Source organism: Accipiter gentilis, chromosome 24 (genome assembly GCF_929443795.1).
Source record: "Accipiter gentilis chromosome 24, bAccGen1.1, whole genome shotgun sequence".
In the NCBI taxonomy this organism is placed as follows: Eukaryota; Metazoa; Chordata; class Aves; order Accipitriformes; family Accipitridae; genus Astur; species Astur gentilis.
In genome coordinates this window covers 2,306,900-2,320,836 of record NC_064903.1, presented here as the reverse complement: position 1 = coordinate 2,320,836, position 13,937 = coordinate 2,306,900, and the positions used below count along the sequence as shown (strand labels likewise).

At 55.7% G+C, this 13,937-nt stretch overlaps 1 protein-coding gene and 1 long non-coding RNA gene across 4 annotated transcripts; both read right to left on the bottom strand.

Moving 5' to 3' along the window:
• Window positions 1–1,355: 1,355 nt before the first annotated feature.
• LOC126050160 (uncharacterized) lies at window positions 1,356–4,771 on the bottom strand. The gene is made up of 2 exons (XR_007509439.1): window positions 3,169–4,771; window positions 1,356–1,835 (listed from the first exon to the last, which is right to left on the bottom strand). It is a non-coding gene; the product is annotated as an uncharacterized LOC126050160 (long non-coding RNA).
• Window positions 4,772–4,776: 5 nt separating this feature from the next.
• AMER1 (APC membrane recruitment protein 1) lies at window positions 4,777–11,644 on the bottom strand. Of its 3 annotated transcripts, XR_007509433.1 has the most exons (3): window positions 10,706–10,919; window positions 6,169–9,722; window positions 4,777–6,074 (listed from the first exon to the last, which is right to left on the bottom strand). XR_007509433.1 is itself a non-coding variant. In XM_049827627.1 (2 exons), the coding sequence occupies exon 2, from the start codon at window positions 9,650–9,652 to the stop codon at window positions 6,299–6,301; it is 3,354 nt and encodes a 1,117-aa protein (XP_049683584.1). In that variant the 5' UTR covers window positions 9,653–9,722; window positions 11,568–11,644; the 3' UTR covers window positions 4,777–6,298. The 3 variants fall into 3 exon arrangements, 2 of the variants coding, with proteins under 2 accessions (XP_049683584.1, XP_049683583.1); XM_049827627.1 differs by lacking the exon at window positions 10,706–10,919 and adding an exon at window positions 11,568–11,644 and having other exon boundaries at window positions 4,777–9,722; XM_049827626.1 differs by having other exon boundaries at window positions 4,777–9,722.
• Window positions 11,645–13,937: the final 2,293 nt, after the last annotated feature.

Below are 13,937 nucleotides of genomic sequence, written 5' to 3'. Positions count from 1 at the left end.
CTCGTCTCCCCCCAGCCGCCTCGTGTAAGCTGCTTTAAAGGCCCCTGAGCCCCAAGCCAGCCTCTTGCATTGCTGCCTGCCCCTCACCCTTCCTCTGGTCTGCACCTCATTGCACCTCAGACTTCGCAGATTTTCAGAAAAAAGCCCGTTTGTGGTGCGTTGTGGCTGCTGTGAGCCTCTTCGCTGCCCCGTTAACAGCAGAAAAGGTCCCGTACCCCCACACAAACATGAGGTGACACATCCCCATCGCTCCCAGGTCATCGTTTCTGTTCACTCAGAGCTATCGCTTGGCGCAGGGAGTTTTAGCAAATCTTAGTTCAGCTTTCCTTCTGAAATTCAGCAATGCAATCACCCCGGCTCAGCACTGAAGAGCAAGAAGAGGAAGGTGAAGCAGGAGCAATGCAGAAAGATGGGCTTCTTTCAAACTGCCACGGGAGCGCAGGGAAGAGCAGATGCCTCGGCTCGCATCCCACCCTGCCCCATCCCTCACTCGGCCACGCGCTTTTGAGTGCCTCATCACCCAAAGCGATGCTGGAGAGGCCGTTAATTAAAACCGATCGGAGGGACAAGCTATTTATCAGCTGTTAGCACGTGCCTTCGCCCAAAGCCCCGGGAAGCGGCATACAAGGGCTGCAGCAGACACAGCCCAGAGAAACCAATAGACCAGGAAACTAATGCTATTAAATAATGATGCCGATAAATTCCCTTAGAAATGCTTATTGCACAATAAAACCCCAAATTAAAACCATGCCTTCAACCCCTTCTCTTCTATACTAAGGAACCTACCGGCGAGGCCAGCCGGGTAGCGCGGGGCAGGGTGGGGAGGCGAAGCGGTCGCTGGTTTTCCTGCTCCTGTGGATGCCACTGAAATTCCTCCATTATAATAAATTTTGCTGAAAAGGAAGGAGCCCGGCGAGCCCCAGCCTGGCTCACTGCCGTGTGCTGGCTCACCTGCGGGGCCCCCGGCACTCTGGGAGGACAGACCCCGCCAGCGATGCTTCGTTAACTCGGAGCAATGCCGTCTCCGCTCCCCGCCACCCACGGCAGCCCTGGCCACTGCTCGAGTCCAGCGACAGCAGAGGACAAGAAATGAAGAGGGGAAAATTTGACTCCGAGGGCTGGAGTCAATGACGGATATTTTGCAGGGTTCATTTAAAGGCACGGCGTTTGGCCAAGGAGTGAGTGTTACAGACCAGCAGCGTGCTGTGCCCTCTAAAGCATCTCTTCTGTTGCCTTCTCCCATTGAAAAAGCCACTTCACCGGCAAATAATCAAGAGATAGGAGGCAAGGGAAAAGAAAAAGATCAAATCAAGCGTAAAATAAGCAGAAAAAGAAAACAAAGCACAAGTAAAATCCAATGTTCTCTAAAAATCTGAAGTTTATTCATCAGAATTCAGTGAAAGGAACATTCATTTTAAAACACAATCAATACATTAAAAAGTTTAAAGGACTAGTAAGCGATGAGACCAGAAAGAAAAAGAAAAAAGCCCAAAAATTCAGACAAGTCAGTCACCTGTGAGAAGCTGCCTCCGCTCCCAGGGCACCTGCAGCCCAGCTCTGCAGCCTGCCCGCAGCGGGACGGCAGAGGGGAAGCATGGGGCGACCTGGGACAAGGGCTACTTTTTTTTTTCTTTAGAACCGAGAGGCTTTTCTAGATTTTAATTTATCACTTCACCCAAGCGTAGCTTCTAGGATGACTCCATACCAGTGAGAAGAGCAGGTAGCCACAGCTGGAGAGGAGTGAGCCGCAAAATTAAGGGGCAGAGGGAATGTGAAATGCGGCGCGGGTCCAAGCACCCCAGGAATGTTTGCCGAGCGATCTGCCCATCCAGGCCCTGTGGCGGGAACAGGGGCAAACCCATTTAAGAAAAACAAAAAAAAGCACCGTTAGTTGAAGAGCTATTTAATTAAAAGACACAAAAATCTATGTGAAGCCAAATGTCTCAGCGGCAATTGCCATCTCTGCTGGCATTGGCAGGGGAAAAAATTTGCTTTTGGCTGGAATCTTTTAGCTTTTCGGCATTTAATTTTCTTTTTGCATGTCACTGCTTGACATTGTTCTTGTCTGCTCAATTAATCACCGTGGCCTTCTGCATAGACGTTATTTCAGCCCTTACACCCCGCGCAGGGTTGCAAACTCTGCGGGGGCACAACTCCTACAGAGTCAAGCAAACAAAGCAGCATATTCATTCAACTAAATGAAAAACAAAAGCAAGAAGAGCCGCATTAACTAGTGTTGGGTCTTAGCTTACCAGAAGGTCTCCTTGCATTTCTGATCCCAAAATTCAAGGCAGTATTGTCCCAGGAAGATGCTTTACTGACGTTGGCAACGCAGGCGGCACAGGGCTGGAGCCTGGGGAGCTCCAGCCTAGTGCGGCAGGAGAGAGGAGAAGGCGGAAAGCCCTGCTAGTCCCATAGGGACCCCAGGATTATCTAAAGAGCAATTTTGAGACACGGAGCAGGCGACGCTGCCTGCACAAGGGCGAAAGCCGAGCTCCCAGCCTGGCCAGGGAGCACCAAGGGGAGAGGAAATTTGTCACCGGTTTCAAGAGCATCGCCACGCACCAACCAACAGCATCTCCTTCCCGGGGATTTAAGAAAAGCCCCAGTTTGGGATAAAATAATTCAAGCATACGGAAGGGAAAGACCCAATTGAAATCTGCGGTTTTCTAGTTTAAAAGACAGTCAACAATACCTTCAGGGAGAAATCACCAAAGTCCACAAATTCAGATTAAAAACGAAGCCTAAAAACCAGAAGTAACAGTTGACGAGTGTGACAAAGCAGTATTAAAACAAAGATGTCTCAGCGGTGTGTGCAAAGAGAGAACGTGTGTATTGGTAATGGACCAGCTGCTGGGTTTCAGAGCTGGCCCTGTATATAAAGCGGAACAGCACGTTACGATACAAGGAGCGAGGTGGTTTCTTTGCATTGCACGGGCAGTGGCAGCAGCAGCAGCAATAATTGCCTTTTCTCCATCAGAGCGGTAAACCACACCACTTTAAAGGACAATGCACACAAGTAAAAGAACAGTCCATAAAATTTCCCCATGAATATAAAATGCAAAACTATACAAAAATAGATAAAATTAACCATTTTCTTATGTGTATAAAAAAAAAACCAAACCCAAAGTCCCCAAAATGCAATACAGAATTACTTGGTAGACTGACCCGAACGTCTGTGGTTTCATCGCAAGTTAACAGCCAGAATTCATCACTTGGAGGCAAGACCTTCCCTAGACGGGACGTATTCCGGCGAGTTCCTCGAGGGGAGTTTTTCTTTAATATCTTGGCAAGACAATCTGCTATTCCTGACTTTTATGACCTATTTCTGGTTCGGAAGCCCTTTTTCACAAAAAGCCTCAATTACCACTCTCAAATTTGAGTTCTTTGGGTAAGGCAGTATTCGACTAACAGCTTGATCCAGATCAAGACCAGAAGATCTGTTCCTATTTATCCTGGGGCAGACAGGTATTTTAGGAAGAGCAGTACATTAGGCAGCGAAATCCAATCTCTCTACAGAAGTGGTAATTTACAGGTGGGGTTAGTGCGCTGAAAATTCTTATTTCTTTGTGTTAATGGGGCAGAATACACCAAAAATCCAGCAAATTAGCTCCAGAAATGCTTTTAGAAAACTCATTTTAAAATCAAGAGATACTTGCTTCATTTAGTTCACATCAGATTAAGAGGAGAAACCTTTGGTATAAAGTCAGATTATCAAGTCTTGGCTGTATTGCTTTCACACATTCAAGTCTAGAAGCTGTTTTCACTAAGCCCTTCCATTACGTACCTACAACCAAAAGAATTATTCCTAGAGACATGCATTTGCAACTGAACATTCATTTTAGCACCGAGACGCTTTCACACCTCACCAAGACTTTGGCAAAGGCTGCACCATGTCTAAATGAAGCGCTACGCAAAACCCCCTTAACCCGCAAGATGCCTTTGGTGACACGCTAAAATAAAATAGTAAATAGAAAAAACCAGTAAGGGGCAGCTGCTCAGGCCAAGCAATTACTGTGGACGCCTGTCTGCGTGACAACATCTCCAGTGTCACCATAAGTGTTTGCTTGTGGTTTTTACTTTGTGAGTGGCGGTGAGATGTGCAGTGTCGAGACCTGACCCTGCCCTTACTCCAAGCAAGACCTAAGCCTGTTCCAATTAGGCAAGATTCGTTAGCAGACGCTCACACGCTATGCTAACGAGGGAAGACTGCACTCACAAATTCGGAGGCGGATGGGACCTTTCGCTGGCCGACCACGTTCTCCTCTTCAGGTGGGGGATGTGGAGCAGGAGCAGCATCATGAGCTGGGTTTGTCCCACAAAATCCTCTCTATTTGCACGGAGGGATGGGAGAAAAAACAAACGTGGCACGGCACGTTCCTCCGGTAACTCCCTGCAGCAGTACTGGTAGGAAAATACTGAAAAATTAAGGTTTAAGCCCATGGATACACATATGGGTCTACTCTAGACTCAGCAGTCTGTTCAGGAAAGAAAAAATCCACATACATAAGTCGAACTGTGGGCAAGCGAAGCCTGGCTTTGCCTCTCCCTGCTCCTTCACAGATATACAAGGACAAGGCAGTAAGGAATCTCTTCTCAAAAAGAAGTATTTGGGACCTCATTTTGCTTGGGGCGGGGGGGGGGGACACCAAACCCAAACCAGCTGCTTGTGCCTGTAAAATACAGCGATGCAGGGAGCTGCTGATGTTTCCAACCGGAGCCACGTCCGTACGGGGCTGTGGGTCGAGAGAGCAGCGGGGGGGGGGGGGGGGGGGGGGTACCTGCCACAAGCAGGAATTGGCAGGAAAATCAGGTTAGGGCTGGGCAGAGCTGCCCCTTGCCCCACACTTTGCTCTGGACATGGGAGAAGACTATTTCCAGTTCATGATTATTTTATTTTTTTTTTAATGCTACAAACTCTGCTGCAAAGAAAAGCAGAAAAAGGGCAACTCGGGGTGGGTGAGACACAAAAATCATCGTCGGTAACTGAATCAAAATCATAATATAGAGCTTGGACAGAAGGAGGAAGAAGCTTTGTAAGTCACGGACAGGGAGGTTTGGTTGAGAGACAAGCGTGTTTGAGATCACGGAGGACGTGGGACACACCTCGAGGACCAACGGCCTGAAATAGATGTTTCCAGGAGCTCATACGACCTCCTTGGACAAAGTGTCTCCTTAGCTCATGTCCCTCCTCCACGCTCCTTCAAAGAGGAAAAAGAAATCCAAAACCTGCAGCAACCTCCAGCTTTTTTGTTCCCTCCAGTTAGGAGGAAGAAGTTGTGAAGCCTAATTTAGGCTGCCTTACATCCTGTATTCTAATTAGCAGAATACTTTCCTCACAGGAGTTTATGCAAAAAAACCAACTGTAAAATAATAATAAAAAAACCCACAAAACTTCCTTTTGAAGAAAGTAACAGCATCTGCAACTTCGCAGCTACAGGCACGATGCAAATTTAGCTTATTTCAAAGACCTCGTCCATGTGCCCATGGCCCGGGAGAGGCGAGGGACGTGGGACAAAGCACAGGAAACATTTCAACAGGGAATTACACACTGCGAAGACAGACCACGACAAAGAAGGGACCGACACTTTGTTCTTTAAAGGGACACCATCGACAGCACATCTCTCCGAGCGCGTTATCTTTGAGCAAATTAAAACTAGACCTAGAAAACGTTATCGGCACGCACACAAAAGCTCCTGCTTTCCTTTGAGGCAAGGGAAAAAAAATAATAAATAAAAACGTTACTGCAAAGTTCCCCTTTCAGCTGACTCGCCTCCCATCCTTGCCCTGGAAATAACCAGTGTCCTTCCTCCCAGCCTCCCCAAATCGAGACTGAGATGGAAGACATTCAAAGTGAGTCTGAACCAAAACATTTCACCGAGAAGAGGAAGAAAAAACCTGGTTTCTCTCAAGTTTCCCCAAGGCTTGCTCCCCCAGCTCCAGTCCTGGAGAAAAAAAACCCCAAACCTGTCACGCTAGCAACGGGTCCGTTCCCAGCTTTTATTCTAGCAGCAACGTGAGTGCGTGCCGGGGGTTGCTACTGCCCTTGGCATTCGAGAGCGTGGTGGCTGGTGCTGGAAAACAAGAAAGTGCCTCAGCGTTAACGTACGAATCCCAGAGGCAGCTCTGAGCCCCGGCCGGAGCACCCGCAGCGGCAAGACCACGTACCACGGCTGCGGGAGAGGAGCTCATCCTTATCAGCCCAGGTCTAAACTCAAGTCACTCACAAATTGCTCGTTAACGTTCCTTTTCTCCCTCCCTGCCCTTCGCAACCCTTTCCACTCCCTCCCCGGAGCAGCTATTCGGCTTCGGTGACATTCACTGCAGCGCTCCGGCAGCCGGCAGGCAGCGCGTGGCCAGGGGTGGCTCTGCCTTTCAGGGGCTCTCCGCAGCGCTCCGGGCTTTTTACGGTGTCGGTGCTGCCGTCGGGATGCTGAGGCATGCCCTGGGCGATGCCGACGGGCTTGCACTTGGCACGTTTCTCCGGGGAGCAAGCGAAACTAAAGCTGCTCGGGGGCAGCTCGGGCTCCGTTTCTCCCAAGGGTAACAACCGGGCCAGCTTTTTGGCGGTGGCTTCTCCGTGGGACCTGTAGGAACCGGCCGCCTCCCGGGACCGCCTCGCGTCGGTCTGCAGAGGTAAATCGGAGGGCCTGAGCGGGTGCCTGTTCAGCTCCGGCTCTTGGGGCCGCCTGTCCGGAGCCTCTCCGGCGACGCTCCGGGAAAGAGACAGTAAAGGGGACACGGTGCCCAGCTGCTCCGACGGCTCCCAGGCACTCTCCGTTGCGGTGCCCGGAGCGAAACCCCAGTGCTTCATCCCCCCGGCAGCCGTGTCGGTGTCGTGCCGGAGGTGCTGCAAGCCCGGCCAGCTCAACCCGCCGTCAGGAGCCGACAGCTCACCCTCCTCCTTGCTCCTGCTCCTCCTCGCTCCGCCCGAGTCCTTTTTGCCACCCTCCCACTTGGACCAGAGCCGGCAGGGCTGAGGGCCGCTCTTGGCAACCTGCGAGTCGGCAAGCTCGAACTCCAGGCTCTCCGTGTCAAGCGACCGGCTCCTCCGGTCGATGGAGAGCGGCGCGGGCATGGAGGGGCTCAGCCCGTGGAGGCGCAGGTGGCGGGGCAGGCTGGCAACACCCCAGTTGCAGCTCTGGAAGGAGCCCGGGGGGTACCCCGGGGACATTCTCTCGTCACATTCTGCCAACGACTCTTTCCGTCCGTAGCCGTCGTCAAAGGCCTCGGCAATGTCCTCGCCGGCGTTCATCTCGGGATGCCGCTCGCACTCCCCTTCTCCTTCCTGCTCCACGTCGACGACGTCGAAGGTGACCATGGTGGGGAGGGCAGGGAGGTTCTGGGTGAAGGACGAGCCGGAGGCAGAGCTCCCCAGGCTTTCGGAGAGGCTGGAGAAGAGAGTCCCGCTGCTGGCGAACTCCACCAGCGCTTGCGAGAAGCTCACAGCATGCTCGGGCTCACGTTCGCTGCCCACCTGGGGCTTGCTGGCGGTGGTCTCCGCTCCGCCGCCACGCTCGTGCTCTGGGAGTCTGTAGCTGGGGAACATCCCCGCTTTGGCTGGGGCTACGCCACTGTGGATGGAGCCCCCAAACAACCCACGATCCGGGTCCGAATCGAACCCCGGGTTGTTCTTCGTGAGCTGAATAAGGCAACTTCCTTGGGCTTTTTGGCTGTTGTAACAGTTTTCTGGACACAGAGTTCCCGGAAAATCTTTCCACTCTGGATTTTCAGCTCTAGCCACTGAAACCCCACTATTCACACCCCTGTTCGGGGCATGCGAGGCCACCTGCTCACTACCAAGGCCACTCTGATTCTTGCCGACGGAGTTGGCTGCTCTGGTTTTACATTCAACACACTGCTTTTCCCGGGGACACTTCTCCTTGCTGGGAACATCAAGTCGTTTCAAGACCGGTTCCCTCTGCAGCTCCCAGTACAGCAGCTCTTTCTGAATGGCTGCTAGCCGCTCTTCTTCCGTTTCCATCAGCCCTCTTTTCTGATCCATCATCTGGATCAGGCTCTTCTCAGCAGGGAGGCAGAAGTCCAAGAAGTAGCTGAAGATCCCCGGGCGTGAGACTTTGCTCTCAAACAGGGATTCCTCCCCGTGAGAGGGACTCATCAGCGCGTCAAACTCATAAAGTGCATCGCCGCTGTAACTGTCTCTGGGAAGCCGGTCCTTCTTGATCTCGTTGAGCCCATCTCCGGCTTCGTCCTCTGGCCCTGGCGTGGTGGAGTCATAATAACCCTCGTCGCTATTAGGGGCGGACTCTTGCTGGTCACTCTGCGGCGTCAGGAGGTCAACGCCGTCCATCGCGTCCCCCATGTAGGGGTGGGCTTCCACCTCGTGCGAGGCATGTGTCTCTAAACTGCTGCTCGACACCTGGGCTCCATAGCTCCCGTCCCCTGCCGTGTTGCCGTTCCATATCTGGTGGAGGTACTCCTCTGCCTCCTCGGGTATGGCCATCTCCTCCCCACCGCCCTGGTAGGTGACCAGGCAGGAGCTCCGTTTAGCAGCATCTCTGCTGCGCTCCACAGAGATAGTGCTCTCAGCGATGTCGGGCTCAGCAATGTCATCTCCGCACCCCGTCAAGGAATCGAAGCTCTTCAGGGATGTGACGTCGCCTAAGATGAGGCTTAACAGGTCGCCAGAGTGTAGGCAGGGAGGGTCGTTGTCCATGAAGTCCGGATGAAAGGCCAGCAGCAGATTGCCATGGTCCAACTCCGTGCAGACAACAGCGTCAGCCTCTGATTTCGTATCCAGAACGTCCCTCTTCCCTGGCATCGCCACCGCGTCGCCCTCAGAGTTGCCTTCATCAGCCACGAGACAGCCGGGCTCGGCAGCCACGCCACAGTTGGCAGCTGTGCCTACCGAGCGGTCATCCTCCGAGCTCCCCGGGCAGGCTGCGGCAAGAGGGACAGATCCCAGTCCCCTTCCCTCCGCGGCCCCTCGGCTCTCCGCTGCCACACCAGGAGCTTTGCTGGCCTCCTCCGAATCCCCGGTCCACTCGGGGAGCTCTGCTTTCTCACACTCGGCAACCTTGCTCTTGCGGTGACGCCGGATGCTGTTAAAAAACCCTTTCAGGCCTTTTTTGGGTCTGGGAAAGGAGGACTTCTCTCCGTTGGGCTTTTTCTCACAGCCCTCAATGCTCCCGGGTGGAGAGCTGTCCTGCTGGCCGAAATCAAACTTGGCGCTGGTGTCTATGGCCAAGTGAGCGCTTTGGGAGCTCGGCAAAGGACAAGGATGCGAGTCCCTGCTCCCCTCCGAAGGGCTTTCCAGCTGCGCCCCGTCGCCCTTGTCGTATGCAGCACCGCTGAGCCCGTCGTGGGTCTTACATTTACTGAGGCCCTTTTTAGAGGCTACTTTCCCCTGGCCTTTGCTTCTGCCCCCGAAGAAACTGGGCAGCGTACAGATGCTCCTCTTCCCTCCGAACAGTTTGAAAGCCGTTTTCTTCAGCTTGCCGGGGGGCGGCTGAGGCTGCTGTGGCTCCGCAGCCGCGACGGAGGCATTGCCCCGCTCGGGCAGCCGGTCCCCGTTCTCCTCCCGCCGCTGGTCGCTTCCCTCCTGCTGCCCGCAGATCACCGACGGCGACCTGGTCCGGGCAGGCTCCTCCGTGCAGCCCGTTTCCATGGCAGCTGGTCGGTTCGGGTACATCTAGCTGGAAACGATGACTTTGGTAGCGGAGTCCCCTTCTGGGTGCAGAGATCGAAGCATGACAGCTGATCTAAAGCAAAAAGAAAGAGGAGAGAGGTGAGGAGACGGCAGCGGATGCTGCAAACCCAGAGGCATAGGAGTCACGAGGCAAAGAGCTTCGTCGCCAGCTGGAACTGGAGCTGCAAAAGCCTCCGAGAGCCGCTCGACTCCCTCCACTCCTTAAAGCCAGGCACGAAAATGTCGCGATGCTTGCATTTACCAGTTTGCAAGCGCAGGAAAACCGCATGTCTCCACTCGGCAGCATCCCTGCTGCACAGGGACAGGCAGGTCTGACCCCTGAGCCACCTCGCACCAACCCCTTCGGCTTCCCGGCCTTTTTGCCACCGGGGCGATCAGGTTCGGTTACCAGCCGCCTTGGAGTGGGGAAACACAGGCTGCCCCGGCGGGGAGAGGGACTGACGCTTGCCAAACCCCACTTCCAGCTCGCCCAGACCTAGCACCAAGCTACAGGGAGCATTTTGATGGGGAGCCAAACCAGGACAGAGCCCTTGTACTAAGCACATATTCAGGAAGAAAGCTGCTTACTGTACCTTTTTTTTTTTTTTTTTTTTTTTTTAAGGAGATTTTGGTTGTTTTTAAAATCATCTGTCCAGCGAGAAAGAATTGCATTAAAAACATCCGCTATAAACCACCCTGATCAGATTATCTCAGAAGCAGGGAGGTAGGTTTTATATTTGATCCCGGATCAACGTCAGTAACAGGAGAACTAAAATAATAATGTTTCTTTTGCGAAGGTGAGGTTGGAGAAAGTAAACGCGATAAAAATCGTAACGTGTTGCTAGGCTGTAATGCCCCACGCTTAGCTCTCACCGGCGTGAGGCCGGGGAGGCTTTCTGTAGTGCTTAGCCACAGATCCCGAATTAAAAACACACCCAAATGATGGCCTGTAGCTCCTGCAACCTGACAGCAAACCTGCAATTTAAGATATTTTTTTCCCCCCCCCTCAAGTCTGGGGAACATCGCAGTCTTGTTTTGATAACCCCTGGCGTTCACCTGCCCCGCTCGGATCAGCGGCTGGGGCGTAGCTGGCAGGCAAACCCTCCTTCCCACCGACAGACAGGGCTTTTCCAGGTCTGCCCAAGAGCCCTTCCAGGGTCCTGGATGTCTCCGAAGCCTCTCCGGAGCACCGCTGGGCTTTCTCCGGAGCCTCTCTGCAGAGATCTGGTTAGATGGGCCTGGAAGAAAATCAGACGCGTGCATCCGTCCGCACAGACGGCTCAAAAAGTAGAGGGGGGAGCGGGCGTGTGCGAGACGAAACGCAAACGAGATGCGAAAAATTCAATTTGAAAATCATTTCGCTCTGGCTCCACGTCAGCACCGGCCCCGACGGACACCGCCGCGGCTGGAAAAATAAAGCCGCTGTCGGTAAAGCGGGGGAAAGCGGGGCTTCAGCCCCCGGAGACCGGCCGGGCCGGGCTCAGCCCCACGGGGGGCGAGGTCTCCTCCGGGAAGGGGACGGATCCTCCCGCCGGCCCGGGGGAGACCGAGGGGAGCTGCCGGCCCTCTCGGGAGACCCCCCCCCCCCGGCCCGGCCCGGCTCCCTGGAAGCCGCCGTTGTCCCCGGGGGTGGGCGAAGGCGGCGGAGGGCAGAGCTGTCCCTCAGGCCGGCTCCCTCCGCGAAAGAACGCCCGCCCGGCCGCCTCAGCCTCGCCACGGGGGACGGAGGAGGAGGAGGAGGAGGAGGAGGAGAGGAGGAAGGCCCCGGCCCTCAGCCGAAAGCCCGGGGAACGCCGCACCGAAGGCGCCTCGACCGCCACGCAAAGGCGGCGGCGGCGGCGGCTCCGCCGGGGCCGGGGCCCGCTCGCCGGCCGCAGGGAAGGCGCGCACCGGCCCCCTCCGCCCCGCCGGTACTCACCGGTGCGCGGGGCGGCGGCAGCCCCCGCGTCCGTGCGTCCGTGCGTCCGTCGGGGCGCGCGGTGCGGCCCGGCCCGGGCCAGCCCAGGCCGCCGCCGGCGAGTGGCCGCCGGGTCAGCGGGTCCGCCCGGCGCGGCGAGGAGGGGCGGGGCCTGCGTGACGGAACGGGGAGGGGCGTGTGCGGGGGGGCGTGGTCGCGGCGGGGTGGGAGGGGCGGGTGCGTGACGCAGCGCGGCCGCGGGTGGGGCGTGACGCGGGTGTCTGTGACGGAGGGGGGTGACGCTGCCGTGACGTGTGCGCGCCCCACCCCACCCACCCCCCCCCACCACCCGTGGCACCGCGATAGTGAGGCGCCGCGACGCTGCCGCTGCCACGCGGGCGTCACGGGCACCGTGGGTCACCCACCCCCACCCGCGGCCGAGCATCCACGGGGCCCTGGGCTCCTGGAAATCCACACCGGTGACGTCAAAATGTCACTGCAGGGGGAGCCTCCCCCCACACACCCCTGCCCTTTGGCTGACCAGCACCGGACTGGGAGACAAACCCCGGTACTGGTACCAGCACTGGGAGACAAACCCTGGTACTGGGCACCACTGGGAAGAGCTTGGCTCCATCTTCTCCAGTCCTGGGACTGGGCACCACTGGGAAGAGCTTGGCTCCACCTTCTCCCCCCACCACATACTTATAGACAGTGATGAGTTCTCCCTGAGCCTTCTCCGCTGCATTATCCCAGCTCCCTCGGCCCTTCCTCCCGGAGAGATGCTCCAGACCCTTCCTCATCTTCACGGACCCTCCGCACTATGCCCGTCTCTCTCTTCTGCGGGGCGAAGCCCAGAACTGGACCCAGCGCTTCCGCTTGGTGAACGTCAAGAGGGACACCCAGGGACACCCAGCCTGCGCTTCGGGGCCGGGCGTTAACGCAGGCCCCCGCGCGTCCCGCCCTTGCCGCGCTCTTTGGTAGCACCCAAGGACAAGCGGGAGCCAATATGTCACAGCGCGTTGGGTTTTTAACGATCTGCCGCGCGGGATTAGAAACGTGCGGGCCAGGGGGAGAGCTGGGCTCCCTGGTCACATCTCGGGTCCGCGCTCCAACGGGCGAGCCGAGGCGGTGACGTTCGGGGGTTTAACGAAACGTGGAGCCGAGCATCGCGCCTGGCCGCTCGCAGCAGGCACAGCCTCCAGCGACCGCGCGTAGGTAAAGCATCCCCCTGATGCGAGCCAGAAATTCAAGGAAGCGCCTTAAAACAGGGGAAACAATGGAGGACTCCTTTAGGGTCGTTCCTCCCAAAGTGAGATTTTTTTTCATCCCTTCCCAGGCAGGGTGCTCCCAGCCCCATCACCACCCCGAGCCGGGGGGGGCTCCAGGTTGGAGGGATGATTTTGGGGAGATGCTGGCACAAACCAGAGCATGAGCCAACCTCAGGTGCTTCTCTGGTGGACTAGATACAGTCTGCGTTTGTCATTGCTTTATAAAGTCCCCAGAAAATTAAGCTTCCCAGCATGACGGAGCATTTCAGATAGAAACCATCAAGTTTCTAGCACTGGTGTAGTGCCCCAACACAGCTCTACCAGCACTCCCCAGCAGAAGACGGCTACAGAATTGCTGCCGTGGAGGTCGAGGGCATCCACCCTCCTGCTGCCCCGATTCCTCGTGCCTTTAATCCATCTCCCCCCGGAGAAGGGGGTGCTTTGGGTGGGCTGAAGAGCGAGACCTGTTAGATCCACTGGCCCCGTTTCCCAGCCACAGTGCCATCGTTCCCCACAGAGTACTTCCCAATGCTTTGTCCAGGCTAATTTAAAGCCCTGATGCTCCCCTGAAGAGATGCCCCTCAGCTTAATTAATAGATGCTGATTAATAGATTCCACAACATTTGAAACAAGCCAATAAATAACGCAAAAATACACCTGTGTTCCGCAAAGAGCAATCCTCAAAGCTCCCCGGCAGCACTTGCCTTTGAGATGCAAGTAGGGTAGGATGGACTAAACCATAGGGGACGTATTCTGCTCCATCCCAAAAGCGGTCCAGAGCGTCACCAGCAGGCGTGCACCGAGGTGCCGAGGAGCAGTGGGGTTTATCCATCAGCTCCTGGCTGCGGGAAGAGCCAGCAAGGCTCCTCCGGCTGCCACCAGCAAGGGCGATGCCCAAAGTCCAAGGCTGGCGCGTGTTGTCCCCATCGCTGGTCACGAGAGCCGGAGGGATGGAGAGATGTGCCGAAGGCAGGAGCGACCGACGGGCAGCACCGCTGCCGGGATGCCCCGCTCCAGCCTCAGCCTGAAATTCCCCGGCTGCAGTGTTTCCCTGCATCCCTTCCAAATGATGCCGGCTGGGCTGCCAGGCTCTTCTGATTAGAGAATATTTCACCAAAAGGGT

Coding starts and splice junctions, on each gene's coding strand:
- AMER1 (XM_049827627.1), bottom strand. CDS start 9,652: ATGTACCCGAACCGACCAGCTGCCATGGAAACGGGCTGCACGGAGGAG.